The sequence below is a fragment of the Fundulus heteroclitus genome, chromosome 7, assembly GCF_011125445.2.
Source record: "Fundulus heteroclitus isolate FHET01 chromosome 7, MU-UCD_Fhet_4.1, whole genome shotgun sequence".
Lineage (NCBI taxonomy): Eukaryota > Metazoa > Chordata > Actinopteri > Cyprinodontiformes > Fundulidae > Fundulus > Fundulus heteroclitus.
Window position 1 is genome coordinate 27,469,527 of NC_046367.1, and position 23,208 is coordinate 27,492,734.

General features: G+C 40.9%; 1 protein-coding gene across 3 annotated transcripts; it reads right to left on the reverse strand.

Moving 5' to 3' along the window:
* Window positions 1-1,462: 1,462 nt before the first annotated feature.
* Window positions 1,463-23,014, reverse strand: xirp2b (xin actin binding repeat containing 2b). Of its 3 annotated transcripts, XM_012857127.3 has the most exons (9): window positions 22,833-23,014; window positions 20,722-20,885; window positions 20,128-20,256; window positions 17,954-18,040; window positions 16,878-16,935; window positions 16,694-16,782; window positions 5,158-14,404; window positions 2,999-3,129; window positions 1,463-2,814 (listed from the first exon to the last, which is right to left on the reverse strand). In XM_012857127.3, the coding sequence occupies exons 3-8, from the start codon at window positions 20,251-20,253 to the stop codon at window positions 3,038-3,040; spliced, it is 9,699 nt and encodes a 3,232-aa protein (XP_012712581.2). In that variant the 5' UTR covers window positions 20,254-20,256; window positions 20,722-20,885; window positions 22,833-23,014; the 3' UTR covers window positions 1,463-2,814; window positions 2,999-3,037. The 3 variants fall into 3 exon arrangements, with proteins under 3 accessions (XP_012712581.2, XP_012712582.2, XP_035995280.1); XM_012857128.3 differs by lacking the exon at window positions 20,722-20,885; XM_036139387.1 differs by lacking the exons at window positions 20,128-20,256; window positions 20,722-20,885.
* Between the last annotated feature and the right edge of the window lie 194 nt (window positions 23,015-23,208).

Below are 23,208 nucleotides of genomic sequence, written 5' to 3' on the forward strand. Positions count from 1 at the left end.
GCTGGATAGAGTTGGACAATAGATAAATAGTAGTAAAGGGGAAAAGCTTTTTTTGTTGCTATTTACTAATATTAATAAAAAAAACGAATCAAACTAAGGCACACAAGATTTAACAACAATAATAATAATACAATTGAAATGTTGATTGATTTGGACACTAAATAAATTTACATCTTAATTTTGTTTTTTTAAAAGGAAGTAATTTGAAGTGGTTTCACCGGCTGATTTACCAGATTATGGAAAATAACAAATCTAAACCTCTGATACGCTCAGAGAACAGTTTCTAAAGAAGCTGAACAATACCGACTGCTATTTAGACTTTACAATAGCTTCAGAACTGAGGGTGCTCCCTGTTGCATTTTTGATTTTGTCTCTGTTTTGTTGAAAATAAGAATTGAACAGCGGGACAGTCTGTGGCTGCTTCTGTATTGTCTTCCTTTTCAACACACTGATCTGGACTTCCATCAAAAGCGTGCCAGACTCTTGAAAGTTGACAGAATGAGCTACAGCTGAATGGTAGCGCGTGTCTTTCAAAATGCAACTATCTGGGCATTAATGGTACCTTAAGACATCTGAAATCTGCCTGTGAAAAGGATTTTGCACTGATAACAAGGTGGATGGTCCTTCTCATCTTTGATTTGTTGTGTAAAACTATTTCAGGCAACATTTCTGTATGCAGCAGATGGCTACACTGAGTGACAGGGAGGTTTTTTTTAAAGTAAATTCTCATGAGCAAATGTGTCTAAAGCACTAGATTTTTTTTATTGGTTTACTCTCCATTGGAGTTGTTCTGTGTTTGGGTTTTTGGATTTCTATGATGCGATTTAAACACATACCACCTCCTGCTACTCCTGACTTGTCTGTAGCCACTCAGTTTATTACTCCTCAAATATCCATAGTGTGCAGTCAGACCATTAATATTGCACTTGTGCTGCTGTTCTCCAAAAGAAACTGTTGTTTCGATCAGTGTTGTGACTTTTTTGCCTTGTGCACTTTGGGGCTTCCCCAGTTGAATACAGTTCTTTTGTCAATTCACTGAAGTGCCTCTGTGTGGATGGAAAATCTATCTATAGTGGTCATTGGGCAAGAGAAGGGACGCTAGTCTCTATAATACAGTATGTATTTTGAACAACTGTTGCTTTTTAGCTTAAATGAAGCAGTCGGATGACTAATCTTTGTGTAAACATTGTGGAAATGGGGGAAAAAAAGTTAAAATTATAAAACACCGAGCTGAGTATTCTGGGATACGTCAATGCCATTAACATTATACAGCATTGCCCAACAGGAAAAGACATTTCAGGCATAGTATCTGGGTGCAGAGAACATGGCAAAGAAACAAACGGTTTCACTAATCCCACCGCCAGACAAATCTACAAGTACAAGTAAAACATGAGACTGGACAAAACATCACATCCTGCAGGAGTCAAGTTATGCTTGATCTATAAAGAGACAAAGGAAACAATAGGATTTAGCATTTTATTGCCCTTTGATCAGCGATATTTCAGATGGAGCAGCCTGAGAGCAGGACATTATCAGAAATGTTCTTGTACAAAGGAAAGAACATGAAACTGTCTATTTTAAAAAATACACCTTTTTCATCGTAAAATACATTCCGTTCAACGTAGGATACAAATGTCTCAGTTAACTCAATTATATTATATACTTTCTATGTTATAAATAAGATAATTTTAAGAAGATTTGATCAGTCTGCACACCAGGTGCGAATAATATTAATGCTTAAAAATGTTATGTTGACAGGTCGACCTGCCGAAATAATACAAAAGTAGAGAAAAACAGAGTGAAGCTGTTTTTGTCGATCTGGAATCTATTAGTTAAAGAATAACAATACTTAACTAATTTATTTTAGAATCAAACAGAACTGAGCTGAATGATATTTCACTAGAACTTCATAATGATCAGAAGGTAAAGACTTTCAAGTGATTTAAATCAACTAAACGGTGAACACAATAAAAACTAAAGTAACAGAACTGATTCATATCACAGAAGATTTCCTTGTGGGGTCAAATACTGAATGTCTTTTTTTTAGCTGTACTACTGCCTATCAGGGAAAACCAACCAAACACTGCAGTTAACTTGAAAATGACGCACAGAATAATCTCCACGTCTGCTCAGGCATTCCGTATCAGCCACATATCCACCTTCTGCACTTTTATTTGCACTTTTATCTACCCTTCCTTCACTTACATTATATCCTGCTTTTCTCTCGCAATTTACAAATATATACACAGTCTTCCTTTCTATTCCTGCCAGTTACTCTTCCCCTTTTTACATTACTTAACTGTATGACCTTCAGCTAAACACCCTCTTAACTGCACCATCAGCAGCCTACTTTACCATTAAGTCTTTTTTGATTCTACATTCTGAATGTGGGAGATTACGTTTCAAAGGATGCTTCTGGGAACAGCCTTTCTGTGTTGGAGCTTGGGGGAAATGGGGGAGCTGTCCAGGGGGGGCCAGTGTGGTTTTGTTAACTGAATGTCTTCCTCAATTTTAAAGGTTTTCTTTGGTGGATCACCCTGAGGGGGCCAAACTACGGTCATTTTGTTGCAGTGTGGCTTGCTTTCATCAAATGTTTTCGTCATTTCGTTTTCACCTCTGTGGGGTTTATCTACCGAGTTTGCTCTGTTCATGGAATATCTCAATTCAGTTTTTTCATCTAGAGGGATTGGCCCGCTGCCTCCCTCAGGAGGGTTTTGTCCAAGACCGTTGTCGTGGATTCCTTTGGATTGGAGAAGTTGCTTGTAATGAGGTTGGCAGTAAAAATGTCCATGGAGAGAGACGTAATTTCCCAAACTGTAAAAACAAAAAGAAGAAAACAACACAGGTTTTAGTGCTTTTACTATCAGAAACTGGTATTCATTTATTTGTTAGAGACAAATATAATCCATCTACAACACATACTAAACATTTACATGACTTACAGTTTGGGATGCGATACAAAAATGGAGGAAGAACAATGAGTTAATGGCACATTTACCTCAGTTTGTTTCTGCAGTGCTCACAGCAGAAACAGGATTTATGGTACTTTTTTTTGTCCACCATCAGAGCATCCATCGGATAAGCCCTCCTCCGACACGCCGTGCAAAGCTCCGACTTCGGAACCCGAATCTGCTTCCCCAAAAGATCAAAATGCAAATTGTAAGGTTTGAGCATGTGCAGCTTTTTGAACTCATTTTACATATACGTTGTTTTATATTTAGATTGGTATTTTTATTTCAGATGTCGCTTTTGTAGCATGAATTGCGTTTCATTCACTTGCACATTCAAAACATGCTTTTCTGAGTTATGATTTGGATTTTTATTAAAAAAAAAACGTTTTAATTCATATGTGCTTTAAATTATATTTGTCTGGGTAAAACTGTACCTTTATTTAATACATTGTTATATTATCATTGAAGCATGTCAAAAAAGTCACACCATCATATATTATGGACATGGCATGCATGAAGAATGCATTCACCCTGTTTTTGACAAAATATGTCAGATTATTAAAGACATACAACTAATTTATGTACAGCTTCCTTTTAGGACTGATTTAGACATCATATTTCAGATTTTAATTTCAGTCCTAATCATTTCAGTTTAATTAAAAAAATGGATGTCCTGAAGGAGATTTTGTTGTCTGTGATGCTGGGTGATTTCAGAGATTTGTAGATACAGAGTCCCAGTCCAATCCTTTAATAAAAGCAATGCAAATTACACACTTAAAATTGTGGTGACTATAAAATGAAGAAAGAACATCCTAAATTTCAACTGTAATACATCCCACTACACTCATTCACCAGTACTATTTCTGTGATATCCATTAACTTGGATGTCCAGCTGCAGTCTTTAATAGATATTTTTCTCCTGCTGATGATGTCTTTATCTTAGGAAGTTTGTTGAAGTGCTAGGTTAACAGCAGTGGGTGTGGGTGCTCTTTACTTTGATATAACCTGTTGATAGACACTGTATCCACAAGCTACTAAATCCATCGTCTACATACAGATTGCTGTTAGTTTCTTTTTTTCTCCAGTGCCAAACCCGCCAATTCAGGTGTTTTCTGGTCAATGGCAGTCAAGCTCCACTGTGCCGGGCAATGAGATCAGGGCCTACTACTGGATGTCAGGCCCTTAAGGCCACCCTGATGAAATATCTGTTGAATGGTTTGCTCAGAGACATTCATGCCAGTGGCCTCTTGTAGGCCACTTTGTAGGTCTCTGGAAGAACACATCCTGTTCCTCTGTGCACAAAGGGGCAGATACCATTCCTGCTGATGGGTTAAGGACCCCGGGCAGCCCTGTCCAGCTCTCCCAGAGTAACAGCCTTTCTCCTTGAATTTCCTCCGCGCTCTTGAGACTGTCTTGGGAGACACAGCATATCTTCTTGCAATGGCATGCATTGATGAGCCATCCTGGTGGAGTTGGACTGCCTGTGCAACCTCTGTAGGGTCCAGGTATCGCCTCATGCTACCAGTAGTGGCGCTGACCCTGGTCAAATGCTAAACTACTAAAAAGCAGTTGAAAAATGAGGAGGAAAAAATGTCGGTGACTTCCACCTGCAAAACCATTCCTGTTTTTTGGGTTTGTCTCATTGTTGCCCCTTTAGAGCACCTGCTGTTAATTCCATTAACACCAAACGGAGCAGATGCTGATTAACAGGCCCCTGTACTACTGAACTGACCAGATCAGTGTTCCAGAAGTTAAACTGACTTCACATTTTACTCTGGTTAAGAAGTTTTCCTTTAATTTTTGTGAGCAGTGTATTTTGCCTCGAGTGACATCAACGTGCAATGACACATAGCCATGCACTTGCTGAGCAACACCACCGAACACGCATCAGTTTAAGCTCTAAAGGAAGGTCACACATACATGCACACACATCAACTCAGGTAACAACCCCCATTGGGTATGGACTGACATGTAATCAATGATATTGATTAGTTCTATTATAAATGATCTGGTTTAGGGGTGTCTAAAGGTAGCATGTAATCAGGCAATAGGTGTCATGTTTCCACCTCCCTTTTAGTACGTTTACAAACATCCTCTTCCAGGTCATTGCAGACACTTTTCATGGCAAACGCCGCAAAAACAGACTTGTAAAAGCATATAGTCCATGCTGTTAATGCCTGCTTGTTTCATGCCATGCTCTCTTTACCCGATGAGATAGTCGTCGTCTGACGTATGACAGCTTGTGACGATGTCTCTTCAGAAATGGTATAGCCAAGGTTCTTGAAAACGGTCTCGCTCTCTGTCCATGTCTTATGGAAATTCATCAGCAGCTTTTCCGTGGCATCCTCGTCATAGGTTTCTGCTCGCCTGGCAGCTTTCCTTTTAACGGCGTCGGCATAAGAAAAAGGGGCCTGCTGGGTAGAGACGCTTTCGGAGTGCTGAGTGACACCAGTTACCTGGTTACCAAATTCATCAACATCTGAGAAATGCTCTGTGACCGTTTTGGTTTCTGAGAGGGCGGACGGCAGGGTCAGGATTGTTTCCGCAGCCTCTTTCAGAAAAGGGAGGGGGGTGCTCTGCCTTGAGCCTCCTTTTGTCTCGTGAGGTCTTTGAAGATTTGAAGTGTCTGCTCTTGTTTCGCCGAGGCTTGACACGAGCTCCTCCTTGTCCCTTCTCTCCTCTGTAACTGAGGAACTTTGCTCACCCAGTTCAAAAACATTTCTAATCGCCTGGATATTAAAAGCCGGCATCTCCCGTTGTAGGACGTCTGCTTTTTCTTTATCGCAGTCTGAGCTTTCTGTGTCATTGTGCAGGCGCTCTGCGGGTGGGAGGAGCTCTTTTCTGCTATACGGCTTCTCTTCTGGGGATTCGGTTTTGTTTACAAAGCTTGACAAGTCTGCCCTGAGATGTTCATCATTCTCTCTGCTCTTCTTTTCAGCCTCACACTGCTCCATGTCAGGGCCCAGGCGTTCAGTGAGGGCCACGGGCTCCTTGCGCACAAATATCTTATTAAGCTCAGCTTTCTGCGCACCTTCAAAAAACTCCCGTTTTTCTTTGACCGATGCAGATATTAGGTCAGAATCATCCGAGTCATCTGCGGCATTTAGCTCTGTTTGCAGCAGCAGCACATTGTTCTCAGGACTACTTTGTGTGACGATTGTATCTGAGTTCGGCGAGCTAAACAGCGGCACTGAAGTTTCCATGGCTTTAGAATCGCTCTTGATTTGCTGATGAAACGTTGAAGGCAGTTTTACTTCCTCTAATATTTTCTCAGTGACTGGATGGACAGTGAGCGGTGGGGGTGTGACGACCCGAGACAGTTTTGCCGTAGTTTCTTTGAGCCGAGCCAAATTCTCTGCTTTATCAAAAGTTGGGGAGGGTGTGATTCTGTTGATGCGCGATGTTGGGGTGTCGCATCTGCGCGGTGGGGGCGTAGGAGGGGTGGGCGGCCTGTGGAGCAGGGTGGGCGACGGAGTCACTCGTTGTGGCGAGTCTGTCCTTCGCGTGGACTCGATGGTGATAAACGTTGGAGACGGAGGACGCATTCTGAGCGAGGGCGACGGCGCTCGGAGGTCCATGGATTTGCACAAACTCACTTCTTCTCTCCTGCTTTCATGTGACGTGCTTTTAAGAGTTTGGTGTTCAATTTTGGCAGAACTAATACTGATTTTTGATATGCGTTGTGCCGCCAAGGCGGAACCTGCTTTCTCCGCTGTGAGCTCACGTTCGTGCATCTCCAGTTTTTCATCTGCCAGATCCATCAGTTTGGATTCTGCAAGTTTTCTCACATTCAAAATAATTTCTTCATGAGTCCGAGCATCTCTGTCATCGGCGCTTTGTTCCAGCTTGAGTTTCCTTTCCGGACTCATGATCCAACCTGGCACTGAGTTTAACAGAGTTTTAATAGATTTAGAATGAATCTTCTCTGAAATGTTTTGTATCTCTGTGATTTGAGAGATTAACACTTGAACGTCATGCTTCCGAGATGCCTTTGTTCCCTCTGTTGTTGATTTTACAAGTTCATTTTGCTCTGACTTGCCTGTCATCATAATTGGGACATCCGTGCTTTCTTTTAGCTGTTCCTTTGCGCTCTGTTGAGTAACTGTCATCTCTTTCTTTTGAGATCCCTCCCCTTGCGTTTGAAGTGCTTTTTGTTGCAGAGACTTCTTATCATCTCCTCCGTCGGTGGTAGTAAATTCTCTCTTGATTTGATCATGCTCTTCTTTTATAGTTTTGCGAATTTGGTTGACAGAAATCTTTTCATGTGCTTGTTGAGTCGTTTCAGATGTTACTCTCTTTGTTTCTGTGTTTGATTCAGTGACATTTTCTTTGCCCTGACCTTGCTGTGCAGCCCCTTTAGACTTTCTGGATTTCTTCTTCTTCTTCGCTGGAGCTGGAGTTTCGGGCTGATTGCCAGTGTTGCTCTCAGGTGTTGTGGCCACAGGAGGGGAGGGAATATCTTTCTTTATCTCCTGTTTTATCTCTGTGACTTTTATCATTTCAACTTTTGACTCCTGTGAAACACTCTGCCTCTCACTGTCATTGGACTTGTTTGTCTCTGCTGGCTTTTCTTGTTTGCTGTTGTTCTTTTTAGACTTTTGGTTTTGTTTGATCGCTTTTCCATTTGCGCTGGGAGTCGTATTTTCTGTTTGCTGGTCTGAGACATTTTCCTGAACCTTATTTGAAGACGCATTTCCTTTTCTTGGTTCATCTTTAGAGACATTGTCGGGAACATGTTTTGATGCAGTTTCAGTTCTCTTTTTATCTTCTGGTTTTGTGGAGTTCTTTGCATTTTGTGTTTTAGTGTCTTTCTTTGCATGGCCAGTTACATCAGAGACAGTCAGGCCAGGTTGCCCCATCTGATTAGAAGACACAGTTACAGTTTTCTGTGTAGTCACTTGCATGTGTTGTTTAACTGCTGAGACGGATGAGGTCTTTAGGCTGGAGATAACCTTTGTAGTCTCATTCGATACCATTTGCTGTTTAGCCAGCGACATAGCTGTAGAATCCACAGTGGTTTTGTCATGCTGAGATCTGCCGTCGCTTCGGGTTGTATCGGATACCAAAACCTGCAAGGAGGAGTCTAAGTGGGCACCCGTTTTTGTATTTTTACTTCCCTCCTGTGTGATTCCTGAGATGCTGTAATTTACCTGGTCCTTAGCGGACAGCATTTCAAGAGCGGCACTCACAGATTCATGCACAAAAGTGGGAGATGGAGTGGTTGGGGGCGTGTTTTCCTCCTTCAGCTTCCGGTATTTTTCCTCCGCTTTTATTAACGCTGTGTTAAATTTACTGGTTTTCTCTCTCATGAAGGGTGGAGGGGAAGGTGGTGGAGTAAATTTCACCGGAGCGACGTACACTCTCCTTAATGGTAGGGGTGAATCTGCTGATGGAAGTGGGGACGTCGGTGGGGTGAATCTCACTGGAGCCATGTGGACGTTTTTCAAAGGTCTAGGTGATTCTGGGGGTGGAGGAGGGATTTCACGGGAGACCGTTTTTGACATTTGCATGGTTGTTTCTGTTTCATTTTGGATCATCTGCACAGTTTTTGTCGACGTTCCCTGCACCTGTTGCTTTTTACTGATTTCAACTTTAGACTCCAACTTTGGGACTTGGTGCAAAGCAGGAGCTTTAACTTTTTTCACTGTCATTCTTTTTGCTGTTGATGGAGAAGGAGGGGCTATGTGAGCTGGGAAACTCTCCAGTTCTCGTTGGGGTGGAGGAGGTGGCAGGAAGTCTTGCTCACTGGTGAGTGGTGGTGGTGGGGGAGGAAGAAGGTGGTCAGAGTCGGTATCAGCAGTTGGTGGAAGAGGACTGGGAGGAGGAGGAGGAAGAAGGTCGGTTTCTGTAACAGGTGGCGGTGGTAGAGGTAAATCAGGTTCGGGGGCTTGAGTCTTTAGCAGGTAATTGTCAGTTTTTACTTTGGTTTTGCAAAGTTTTCCCATCCCCCTTTGGTTAGATTTAAGATTACAAAACTCTGTTTTTACCGTTTTTATGCCATGGTTTTGGGTAATAGTTTTGTGCTCCACCACCGTTGATGTCTTTGTTCTAACATTTCCTGATTGATTAGTGATGGAGAGATTTTCCTTGGATGTCTCAGTCTGCTTTGCTGTTTTTATCTTTTGTATGCTCCTCTGGGCATCTGGTTTCAGGTTTTTCACAGGAGGGCCTTGCTTGACTTTAACCCTTCTGTATGCTCCATGCCTGACTTTGGGAGTTTCCCGCTGTGCTGTTTCCATCAGCGATTTGATCGTGCCTTTAACATCACCCTTTATCACTTCCTCTTTCTCCTGTTGGGTTTGCTCCTGTGTCTCATATAATGACTTGATTGACATTTTGATGTCACCCTTAATATCATCTTCAAGGCTGAATTTCTGCTGGGTTCTTGGCGACTGTGGGGGCTCCATGAAGAGCTGAATTGTCCCTTTGACGTCTCCTTGAACATCTATTTCCTGCTGACATGTTTTCCTCTCACTGGATGCATCTTGTAGATTTTGCATGGCCGTATATATATCACCTCGCACAATTTCTTCCTTTTCAACTTCCCTCACTGATTGCTTTGCCAGTTCCAGGGATTTTAGAGTAGCCTTCACATCTCCAGGAACCAAATCCTCAACAACCACAGCTCCAACTCTGGAGGTGGATGATTTCTCAAGGGATCTCAGAGCCCCCCTGATATTTCCTGGAATAATATCCGGCTTCTCCGCCTCTTTGTTGCGTCTCTGAGCCCTCTCCAAACATCGCAGAGCTTTTGGGATATTGCCTTTCACCACCTCCTCCTTTTCCACAACCACTGTCTGATTAGCGGATTCAGACAATGAGCTCAAAGCGGCTTTTAAATCTCCTTTGACTATCTCCTCCTTCTGGATTCTTTCCAGTGCGACAGTTGGCTCAGACGTGAAAACTTTTAATGCATTGTGAACATCTCCTGGTATAACATCCTCTACTGTGCGCTCAATTTGCATTTGATGTTGGCCAAGGATAGATTTGGTGCTCTTGATGTCCCCTCCAATGATCTTCTCTTTTTTACCGGTGTCATCCGGCATTTCATCAGGGCCTAACTGGAGCTGCTTAAGATAATCAAGAGCTCCAGATTCGATGCATGTGGAGTAAAAATGGACATTTCCTTTTTCAGTGTCATCTATCTTTATCTTTACTGCCTGGTCGGTCTTTTCTGAGCTGGACAGACGTTCAAGAGCACTCTTTATGTCCCCTTTTACAACATCTTCCTTTTCAACATCAGTATTCTGGTCTTTATGCAGGAGGGAATATAATGTCATCCGTATGTCTCCTTTTTCATCCTCCTGAATGAGTATACCCTGTTTCACTGATCCACTCTCGCAGAAGAGGTTGTTGATTGCTTCTCGAATGTCACCATGCAGTATTTCCTCCTTCTCAACATTGCTTTCTCTCTCTTGGCTCAACAGTTGCTCCACAGTTGAACTGATGTTTCCCTTCTCCTCTGAATCGATGACTATTTGCTGCTGCTTATTCTCCTTTCTGTTCAGAAGGTTCATCATGATAGTCTGCAGATCCCCCCTGATGATTTCCTCTCGCTGAATCTCTGGAGTCTGCTTATTCATTAGCTGGTACTTTGCCATCCTTACATCGCCAATTTCATCCGCCTCAATTAGTATTCCCTTTGAATTCACCATTTTCTGACTGTAAAGTTCCTCAAGAGTTCCCTTGATGCTTTTCCCCAATATTTCAGCCTTTTCTACCTTAGTCTCGCTAAAACCGTCAAACGGTGTCGTTTCAAAGAGCCATGTCGTTGTTTTTACATCCGCTTTGGGAATTTCCTCATGAGTGACAGATACATTCTCGTCCTCATCTACTTCTTTAATATGGTCGAGAGGATTTTTCTCAAACAGCCAGACTGAATGTTTAACATCTCCCTTTGCAACCTCCTCCTGCTTCACAGTTTCAATCAGATTTTCGGAGCTCATGCTTCTTATTTTGTCAATGGACTGGGTTTCAAACCTCCACTTTGCAGACCTGACATCACCTCTTTGTATTTCGCTCACATTAACAGTCCTAACAGATCCCTCTGAAGAGGTGTCAGTTTCAAAACGTTGTTTATTCACTCTAACATTGCCTCCTTGAATGTCTTCCACGGTTTTTATCAGAGGCTTCTTTTCTTCTGCGATCCTGTCAAGAGGTTGCGTCTCAAATTTCCACTTGGCAGATGTAACGTCTCCTTTTTGCACATCCTGTTGTGTCACAGATTTGATGATATAGACCTCATCTGTGTCTTTAATCGCATCGAGTGGTTTCGTCTCAAACAACCACCGGGTCCCGACAACATCTCCCTTCTTCACCTCCTCGCTTGTGACAGTGGTGACCTCATGGTAGTAGCCCTCTTTGTCCTGTATGGCATAAAGCGGCTGCGTTTCAAACATCATGGTGTAATTTCTCACATCACCCTTCTCTTCCTTGTCGCAGATGATTTTGGATGTTTTTATCTCTTCTGTCTCGGAGGAAGCCTCGTGGATTTTATCTAGGGAATAAGTCTCAAAAATAAACCGACCTTTATTGACATCTCCTCGTTGCACGTCCTCGACTTTTTGATTGCTGATATACTCTTCTTGGCTGTCATGTATTTGGTCAATGGACTGGTTTTCAAAGAGCCATTTGCAGTTTACCACATTTCCTCTTTGTATGTCCTCGGTCTGAACTCTCTTGAGCTTTTGCATTGCCTCTTCGGAAGAAGACGTCATGATGTCTGATGTTTGGTTTTCAAAAATATACTTTATTCTTGAGACATCTCCAGATGCAATATCTATCTCCGTGACACGTTTATAGGATCCTTCCTCCTCCCCACTCAGGTTCTCCAGGTTTTCTGTCTCAAACAGAAAGCAAGCCGTTTTAACGTCTTTTCCTCTGATGTCCTCTCGGTTTAAACTGCGTGTCTTCAGAACTGTTTCCTTTTCATCGTGGATGGAATCAAGCGTTTGTGTCTCAAACAGCCATGTGCAGGTCTTGACATCTCCCTTACGTATTTCCTCGGATTCATTCTCACTTTTTAGCTCCACTCTTTCATACAATATGTCCATTGGCTTTGTTTCAAATAACCACTTGCACGTTTTCACATCCCCCTTCAAAACATCAAGTTTTTCACTTGTCTTCATGGATTCCTCATCCTCGATATTGCTGAAGTACTTGATAGCATCAAGAGGCTGTGTTTCAAACAGCCACTTTGCAGTCTTGACATCACCAGACTCAACTTCCTGTTTGGAAATGCCCTTAATAATTTGGTATTTTTCAACGCTTTCATCGAACTGATCTATTGGTCGCGTTTCAAACATCCATTTGTAGGTTGTGACATCTCCTTTAACCACCTCCTCACGGCGCACTGTCTTCACCTCATGGAAGTGGCCCGAGCTGTCTTGCATGGCATACAGTGCTGACGACTCAAACAGGTTCTTATTGGACTTGACGGAACCGGATATCACACCCTCTATTTCAATCATTTGAGATTCCTTACTCATGTTTAGGTCTGTGCTCTCAAAGATTTGCTTGTAGTTTGACACATCAACTTTATCAATTTCTTCTAAGTCAATTGTTCGTATTAATTCTTTCTTTTCCTCTCTAATTTGCTCCAGTGGTTGGCTTTCAAACAGCCATTTCTGATGCCTTACATCACCCTTCTCTTCATTAAGGGGTAAGGTCTTTTTCAGTTTTCCCACCTCTGCCAACTCCTTCAAGTCTTCACCTGGAATCATTTCAAAATAATCTCTGGCTGATCTCACGTTACCGGCAATTATCTCTTCCTTTGTCGAGGAGCGAGTGTTTGAGTCGTCTTTTAATTTATCCATTGGCTGTGTCTCGAAGACCCAACAGTTCCTACGAACATCTGCCCTCCAACTCGTGCCGTCCTCTTGCGTGAGGTCATCCTCAACATTCACAGTACGAATGACCTCTTTCTTCTCATCTCTTATTTGTTCCAGAGGCTGACTCTCAAAACGCCACTTCTGGTGTCTCACATCCCCTTTAATTTCTTCATTTACTGCTGCCTTTTTAAGTTTTCCGACCTCAGGGCAGTTCTTCCTGGCTACTTGAGGACTGCTTTCAAAAAAATTCCTTGCAGATTTAACATTTCCCCCAATGATCTCTTCAATAGACTCAGGTCTAACATCCAATGGGGAGTCATTTGGTTGTGATTCAAAGACTAAGCGGTGCTTGCACACATCTGTTCCGATGATATCTTTCTTCTCCATTTGTAAACTTTGCCACTCATCGAGAGAATTGAATGTCTTTATTTCAAACAACCACCTGCCCCAGTCTCCCTTGCTGCTATCCTCCATAGACAGACTACACACAAGTTTAAAAGGAGCCAGTTCTCTGTTTGTCAGGTCCAGAGGTTGGGTGTCAAAGAGCCAACGGGAAGCAATAGAGTTCTCCAGTTCAGTTTCAATTTTGCGCACAGACTTTATCTCCAGCATTTGACTCGATTGTCCCATGATGACACATTTAAACTGAGTGTCAAAAGTGCTTGTTATGATTTTAACCTCTCCACTGATTTCTTCCAAGACTGAACGGAGGCTCAGCATGTGGGTCTCATCAATAGTCTCGGTATGCCCCAGGCTTTCCATCAATTTACTTTCAATCATGTAAATAGAAGCATTCCCATCCTCTTCACTAAACACAATCTCTTTTGTCAAATCCTCCTCCTTGTGCATTTTGTTCAGCGTGTCCATGGTTTGGGTTTCAAACAACCATGCTGCGGCACGGACATCCCCCTTGTCAAATTTGTTAAATTTGTTTTTATATTCTGTGGAGTTGGTGTTCAGTGAGCCCAGCTCATCTATTGGCTTGGTCTCAAACATCCATGCTGTGCGTCTTACATCTTTACCCACAATTATTTCCTGTTGGGTAATTTTCTTGTTGTCTTCATCCTCATCAGGAGTTTCATCTTTAATCGCGTCCAGCGGTTTATTTTCAAACATCCAACGCATTGCTTGCACCTCCCCGGGCAGTATCTCCTCCCACTCTTCATACTCCTCATAGTGAATGTCATCGGGGCTAACGTCATCGTCCTCATACGTGTACATTTGGCTCTCTAGCTGGTTGCTCTCTGTTTCAGTGTATTCGCTGTAAAAGTCTTTTTCGATATTCTTGCGAACCTCAGGATGAATGTGTTTGTACAGACGTTTCAGCTCTGAAATACCCTGCTGCTTGATATAAACTTCTCGGTTGAGTGGTTGTTTGTTTACTGGCTCCGGAGGCTCATGTGAGGGATGGCTCACTGGAATATTTTCACTGTCTGATGGCATTTGTAATAAGTCTGGAGGAGGAGGTGGAAGATTCTCAGCTGGAGGGGGTGGGAAGTCCTCATAATCCATCATGGTGGCTTGTGTTGACTCTGTAGCAAATTCTTTACACACCTCACTAGTCAGCTGGTTACTTTGATTCACGTTTGATGACCACTTTGACCGACTGTTGTCACGTCCAATCTTTGTTGGGAATAAAAACAATTTTTTTGTGTGAATTAACTGTTAGAAATTGAAGTAAAGCATTTAATATATTGAACTATTTTAGAATAAGATTTAAACCACAAGTAAGCACAGAACACAAAAAGCATAGAAAATGAATATAGGAGTTGCCTGTGACAATAATTTTCAGGTGTTCAAATAAAAAAAAGAGGTTGAGAAATATTTTTCTTTCAATTTTTTAAACCATATGCACAAATTTGCAACAACATTGCTGTTGATACAAAGGGTGAGTTTTCTGGACCTTGTTTTATTTTTTAGCTAAGGGGTTTAGTCTAAATTATGTAAGCAGAAATACAAACAAAAGTGGAAATAAAAGACATGGGCTGTCTAGACATTGCCAAACCGGGCTATAGTATGCAGTGCCACCAATAACAGTGGAACAACTGCATTAACAAGTCATTATTTCCAAATTAAGCCTTGGGAGATACGCCCAAATCAAAGACAGATTGCTAATGACAAAAATTCAAACTCTGATATCAGAGCATCTAGTCTGGCTTAAGTAGCGGTCCCAACCATCAGAACATAACAGGTATTGCCTTCCTATTTGTAATAGTCACACCAACACCCCAATCACATATAGTCTTTGTAAAGTGGCAACAACCAACCACTCCCCGCATACTTTACAGGATAATTAACTGCCCTCAACTATTTGAGATAAGAGATTCAAGACACTTGAAATCCTCTTCAGTCAAGGCAGCTCTTGAACTAGCAGTTAGTTTCAACCTGCTAGACCATCAAATCTGCATATCTCCCACAGCCAAAATATTAACTTGCTATACAGATACATCACAAAAAAATAGATCATGAAATAGTTCTGCATTTTTTGCCACTCATTTCAAATAGTGATATTCATATCATACAGATTCATTACAGAATGAAATATTTCAAGTCTTTCGTTCTTGTACTTCTGATTATTATTACCTACAGAATATGAAAACCCATATTTTAGTTTCTCAGAAAATTAGAATAATGTAAAAAAAACAAACAAAAAAACACCTTAATCATCTAATTAAAACATTTGCAAAGGTTTCCTGGGCCTCACTCTGGGTCTGCAGGCAAGATAATCATGGGGAATACTGCTGACTCGACAGATTTCCAGAAGACAGTCATTGACACCCTCCACAAGGAGGAAAAACCACTAAACACAATGCAGCCATCTACCAGGACGTTCTAGAGCAGTAGTTTTCAGTTATGGTCCTCAATCCACTGTCCTACATGTTTTAGATGTCTCTGCTCCAGCACACCTGAATCAAATGATTGCACAACCTCCTCAGCAGGGCTGCAGAGGCCTCCTCAGCACCTACTGATTTAAGGCAGGTGCGTAGAGGCAGGGAAACATCGAAAACATGCAGGAAAGTGGTTTCAGAAGACCACAGGTCTAGAGCACTTCCTGCTTCTTTCTGCTGATAATCTATCTTGAGGTGGTGATATCATTTTCAAGCAGGAATTGACATCTGTCTGCACTGCCAAAGGTAGCAAAAGCTGGTTCAATGACCATGGTGTTACTAAACTTGACCGGCCAGCAAACATTCCTGACCTGAACCATATAGAAAATGTATGGGTACTGTTAAGAGGCTGATGATAAACACCAGAACCTGCAATTCAAATGACCCTAAGATCAGAGCAAACCAGGCCTCCATTAAACCTCAGCAAACCCACAGGAATATTGCCTCCGTTCCACGTCGCATTGATGCAGTAATTCATGCAGAAGGAGGCCTAAGCAAGTATTGAGTGCACAGATATAAACATACTTTACAGAAACCTGGCTTTTTTTTAATCAAAATAATGATTTCTATATTGATATTATATATATATATATATATATATATATATTATATGCAAACCATGTCCTTTAAAATTACAAGAAATATTGGCTTGAAACATTTGCAATGCATTTAAACTGTAATGTATGAGTTTCACTTTCTGAAATGAGTGGTAGGTTTATTTGTATATTTGGAACTTCATTCCCAAAATTCCTGTGGCCATGAATTATAAAACTTCGAAGTAGCATTTTTTTCTGGACGTATATTTTATCCCGTCGATGAGGACTGAATGGCAATCAATCCCTGATTAGATAAATTGTGAAAAAAGAAACAAATTGCTGAAATAATGCAACACAAATCTCTCAAAATATACCTTAGTGCGAGAGTAGCACTAAGGTATATTTTAATATTAAAATGTTATAATATTTCAAAACATGAAAGTGATCTTAAACTGTATTTTAAGATATTTTAAAAATTATTACCGTACCTTAATTGGTTTTTGCGCCGCAGCCTCTTCTATTGTTCTTTCAAAGTGATCCCTCAGCTCTTTTGTTGTGTACCTGGGAAACTCTTCTTCTATTAGGGAGCAACAAAGAGGAAATTTACATTAGCCAACCAAAGACAGACGAGACAGAGTGACTCACAGCGGTTTTGATTTTATAACCTCCTACCTGATTCATTCTGGTGGTTTTCATAACTGAATGCCAGGTTGTTGTCAGTGTGTGTCACCTGTGTGTGTTTTAAACCAGAAATGGTGAGAGGAAATTCATGTGACAAACCGAGGTGTACAGAAATATAATTAGACACCCTGCAGTTTTGCACATTTATGGAAATGCTCAAAAGCAACAAAATTAGCATTGGCTTCATCTGTTTTACTGATTGGAATTGGAGGGTTTCATGGATTCATGCAAATTTAGATATTAAATTTTGATTGTGTCAGCTTTTGAATGTGGATGCCATGTTTTATTCAAGGAAGTGATTATAGGTTAGGGTTTTAGAGAATGTCATTCTGAAATACTTATTGTGGCTAAAGCAATAGATTGTTACATTTTTATATGTATTTTTGGAGCTTACAAGAGCTTCTGAAGTTAAAAAAAAGGTTTTACTATCACCAGATGAATCTACCTCAGAAAGGCAAACTTTCTCTGAGTTTATCTGAGTTAATGTGAGACACCACTGGCCAGGAAGCCTATCTAGCCAGGCTAGGAAGAAGTAGATTACCCAGTTTATGGATTCAGCTATATTAGATGTTTCATCAGTGTCCTACTTTTTCCTTCCAGTGATTAATGTTAGGTATTGAAATTTAGAAGTTAGCCATAGAAATTCTTTTCCTTTCCCTTAAAACAAATACCCAACAAACTCCTTGTAATTCTTAGATTTGCAATCATTTTCAGGTATTGTAGTTTTTTCATTTCATGGTCATTTATTCTGATTTGAGGGAGTGTTTTAATTCGGTTCATTAGTTTGTTTTGTTTGTGTTAATTTAGGTAATCCGTGGTCAGTAGATATTGGGATGGCGGATAATACATTTCCTTCTTGAGTTTAATCATGCAAAGTGTTAATCTCTGTACTGATTTGAAATTTGTTCTGAATCCTGATGATTATGCAGATATCTCATTGTGCTTTAATTAATATCATACAGACTCACTGAAAAAGGAAAGGTGTAAACATCTAGCAGTTTTACCTTCTGTAGAGCAACTAGCATACATTACAACACAAAGACATTGATAGAAAATGTGATGTATACCATAGTTTCTTGGAAATTTAGCTGCTGACTTCCTGGGACAACCTGCCTGCTGCCGCTCGACACCGTTACCTCAGAGGACGACATTTCCTGTGAGGGCAAAAAAAGGCATTTGCCAAACTTGGTAGAAATATGTAGATGACATGCGACCTCATAACTCAAATATTTCAGTCCCTCGTATACTTTCCAACTCTTTTTATGGCCACAAATGAGATTCAACTCAAATTTACAAAGCCAGTCAAATCCTAATAGTACACAAGTGAACACCATGCAGATGAAATGCCAGACTGAATTGCCCATTGCACTTTGAAATGAATGATCACAGGAGGAGTAAACATAAATTATTTGCCAAGCTGTTCTTCCACGCTGTGCAAACTAAAAAATAAAAAATGTCTCCCATATCGCTTGGTTAATGTTATGTCCACAGAGATGGACTACAGCATAAATAATAATACCCTGGAGGCTTTAATGAAAGCTGTTAAAATGTCAAACCATGCTGGCAACTTGAGTCTACATGTTTGTTATAGGTGTAACAACAAGTGCCTTACAGAGTTATTTATACCCATTGAACCTGTGCACAATTTGCCACCTTACAATGACAAAGTTAACTATAGTTAATTGTGACTTTTGTGAAGGACCCACCCAACGAAGGACACGATTGTCGAGTGGAAGAAGATAGATCCATGGTTGTCAAGATTTTCACAACAAATCTCAAAAGTGTTATGAACCCCTTGACTTGAGAGTCTGTAGAACCACATTTTTACTGTAAATTAAAGGTACTGGTAATTTTGGGCATGTGTCTGTTGGCCTCTCACATCTAGAGACGGACGTTTTCAGCCAGTTGTTTTTGGCAAAATCGTGGAGTTTTTCCGAAGATGTCGATCATCAAGCCTTGTCGAAAATTCTGAATTTGATTTAGGTCTGAGGGATTCTCCATTCATCCATCACCCCATCGTGGGTGGTAAGAGGTCCAGGAAGGGAAACCTAGACGTCTCTCTCGTCGTAGTGAATAAGAAGAGGGATGCTTGTCTGGCAATCGTACAGAGCAAGCTCTTTCAGCTGCTGGTATCTGGGTTTTTGGGTTCTTGTTCGCAATGTGGACAGATCGGTACAATGAGAAATTTGCGGTTTGGCTCAGTTCTTTCTGCACCACAACAGACCAAAGCAGAACCAACACATTACTGCAGAAGAAGTCCCAGTCCCACTGTCCCTCGTGAACAAGATGCTTAAATCCTCCACTTCAGGCAAGGGCTGCATCTAGAAGTTTAGTTTCAGTCTCATTGACCAGAGCAGCTTTTTATAATGTTTATTGTAGCCCCAACAAACATGGCTGGTTCAACCTACATAGGGGGTTACCTTTGGCTGCCTTTCAACAATTCAACATCATTACCATTTTTCTTTATGGGGAGTGCACAACTAGCAGTTATTGGGTCAATGCATTTTCCTGCATGAGCTGTTGATTTCTGCAGTTCCTCCAGATTTAAACCTCTTGGCCCATGGTAAATCTGGTAGGAAACCATGTAGAAAGTTTGTGGGCACACCATACTTTAGTGAAAGATTGAACAATTGAGATGTTAAACGATTGAGACACAATTTTATAACATAACTCTGCTTTAAACTTCCTCAAAAATGTATCCTTGTCTTTAAGATGCTGTTTATTCACTACTGTTCTCTGACAAACCTACAAGGCCTTCAGAAAATCAGTGTTATTATACTGAGATTAACTTTTGCCACAGGTGGACTATTCACTAATTTGAACGGCATTGGTTGCACTAGAACATATTTAGAGATATTAGAGTATGAACATCTGAATATAACTATTAACCACATTATTTGTGGGGAAAAAAACTTTGAAAAGCATCTGTCATTTTCTTAACATTTCACATATGCTACTTTCTGTTGGTATATCAAAAAATTAAACTTGTAAAAATTGACATTTTCTGTTGATTTTATCAAAGTATAAAAGATTCAAGGGATATTTATATTCCTGTACATAAAACCTCACATGCAGCTCAGTTTATGTGTTTTTAGATGCAAAGCTCCCATTCAAATGATTAAAAAGCCAAACGTTATGATGCAACAGCAGCCAGCTCAGGTCATCAGAGAAACGTTGCCACGACTTGCACACTTATCTCCCCAAACATCTTGTATGAACCTAATGGAGCCGATCTTTGTACCTGCTCCGCTCTGTGATGAAAATGAAACTGTGTCACATTGTGTGATGTTGCAGCTTCCTGGGTTTGAATTTGTTTCCTCACGCTTGTAAGTCCCCCAGGCAGGGACCAGACCTCTGACTCCTCCATGACCTAATGAAGCAGGAAACATCGTTAGCTGCTTCCACTTCTGGAATCGAACGGCTGCTCAGTAGGGCTTTTCTGACTGGGATGCATGCGGTGCAGACGGCAGTCAGGGGGTTATGCAGCTCATGCAGTTTGTGCAATGGCATCCCAGTTCCACAATAGCTGCTTCAATCTAGTCCTTAATTTTTTTGCTGAGCATAAATGCAACAACTGGCCCATGGTCACACATGAAAAGCATTGATCACCTTCACCAAGACTTTGTTGCAACAGAAACAACAATTCTGACAGTTTGTGTACAGTTTTTGCAATGCCTCATGGGTATCACTCACAAAAGGACATGGAAGCAAACTCACCGATATAATAAGGAGCAATAAATTAGCCTTTTTACTGCAGCTCAATTAAGTCAACAATGAAAGCAGCTTGCAGGATGTGCAGCTGTACTGCATAACTCAAGTGCAAAAGCTGGAATACCCTGCTGGTGTTGTTGTTGTCTGCTCGCTTTGAAGACAGCCTCCTGGGACAAAGCCTCACAGTTAGCCTGTGGGATCACGTCTGAGTCTGCAGAGTGAATCCTGATTCCTCTGGTTTAAAACTTTCAGGATGTCCAGCCCTGGTTGAACCTGCACTGCCAGCAGCTGAAGCACACAAAGCCAACAGTTGGAAAAAAAATGTTATGGTCTGTTTCCTTCGGTTTTATCCTATAGTTTGAAAGTAAGAAACAATATTCTGCTTTATAAAAATAATAACGGGCAAGTAAAGTGAGCACAGGTATGAAAACAAGAATGTCCAGCAGTTAAAATTTTAAAGACTGTGTGACATGAGTCTCAGTGCTGCTTGTAAAGTGCTGCTGCAGAACAGGTGGTGCAAAAACTGTGATGCTCCTCTGGCCCCAAATCAGCTGCACACCTGTGCTCTGGCATCAAGCTACTCGCAGGATGTGCAGGCTTGATTAGAAAGGTGGTAAACAACTATTCAATGTCAAAGTCATTATCATGATTTGAGGAGATTTAACTTTATGGCTCCTGAGTGGAAACATTTTGCTCTTGAATGAACTGAATGTACTATTTGATATATTACCACACTCGTTATCCTTTCAGATTAATGAGGATCTCTGTAGTTTCATAACCCTGTGAAATTATGGCTCTCATCATTTAGAGTTTTAAGAGGGTCAATATTCACATTATAGTTACTGTATTTCAAATTGTTGTGTAATAAGCTTTTGCAAGCCCTGCTTTTGGATCCCATTTCTGATCTAAATGGAAATAAATTTATACGCTTAGGGAATAACCCAGAAGTTTTTATAATGATCTCTATTTTCTTTTGATTTTATGGAATAATCCTTAGAATATGATTAGTCATTTGCCTAAAAATTAAACAGCTCAGTTGCTGTTTTGCTAGTATTACAAACTGACAATAAAAAAGTTTTCCCTCTAATTGCTAAACCCCAAAGACTGCCAGGAGCTCACACAGTTCTCTAATCTGGAAAGTTGGGCTGTTTGCCTCTCAGCTCTAGTTAATTTAAAATGGGCTCATGAAAATAAGAACATTAGCTCTAAAGTCAAACAGTTTATTAAAAAAAGTCGTAGCCTTCACAACTGCAGGAAAAATAAATCAATAATATATTTTTTCAATTTGAGATAAATTAAAAGCCTTCAGTTTTGTTTATTTAGCTGAAAATGATGCAACAACATGAGAAAAAGTAAGTTTTCCATTAAATTTTCATAATTTGAACATATTAAAATCTATTTAATAGCACGAGCACTTGTCAAAGCATCAGAGTTAGTGATACGCCTGCAAAATGAACTGCACTCTGATTTTTCAATCAGTCCCTGGGATTGCTGCAAATGATAAAGTAAACCTAAAGGAAGAGCCAAAGAAATTGCTTTGTGTGTTCGGTTTCACCCTCAGATGATGTTTGGGATCATTTTGTGGCTAAATATTACACATTCAAAGATTCAGTAAAGTGAAATAATTTTGGTAAGACCTAAAAAATGTGAATCTGCCAACAGGCCCAGCTTATCACATGGCAGACTGGGTTGGGGCAAGAGCTCAAATATCAAGAAAGTGAAGTTATCTTGGCGCCATGTACTTGCAAAAATAAATCCAGCCTATTTTAGACTTAACCATCATAGGTCGTGTTTCTCAGTGAAATACAGAGGAAAGCCGGGAGGTCAAAGTTCTCCTTTCCAAAAGCATGTAAGAAGCTTGCACTAATAACCTTGTACTTGAGAAGGCATTTTCAATTACTCTTCAAAATTCCTTGTTTCATGACCCGGTTCTGAGGAGATAAAGCATCTTGACAGCCAGGATGTCTGGCCTCCATACAAACAAACAGCTTAACTTTTGGAATAAGTCAACACATTTTTTTTCCCTGATCTGTCCTTGGGCTAAAAGTTCTCTCAAGCTCTCATTTTAGTCGCAGTTTGACTTTTATTTGGCTCCCAAATCTCGCTCTGTGTTAGGAGAGCCTAGTGAAACTCCTCAACTTTATCTTGACATTTGACAAAACCTTCTGAGAAAAATGGATATCCTGAAAGCTAGAATTAGAGAAAAGCACATCCTCAAAAATGCTTAGCACCTACCAGGAAAGGAAGAAGTTATAAAAATATGATCTCAGCCAGTAGAATCCCACAATAAGGCCACTGCACCCCGACCTGCAGGGTCTTTCCAAGCCAAAAGAAAAATCCCAGTCAGTGATGGAGACCAGCTCCGGTGCAATGTTCATCTCTGTCCAACGAGCAGACAGTGACAGCTGATTTTATTTTAGACCCTCCTCCCCCTTGCAGAAGATAGTCCCGCGGTGTCCCTCCCTCCCCGCCCTTTTTATTGGGGGGTTGTAAGGCTCCAAGCCTCCTGGGTCGAGTCCCAAGAAAATCCATACAGAAATACCTGCTGTGACTAATTTGCAGGCACTTGTATACAGTTAAATCAGGTCACAGTAGTTTCATCATCACCTCC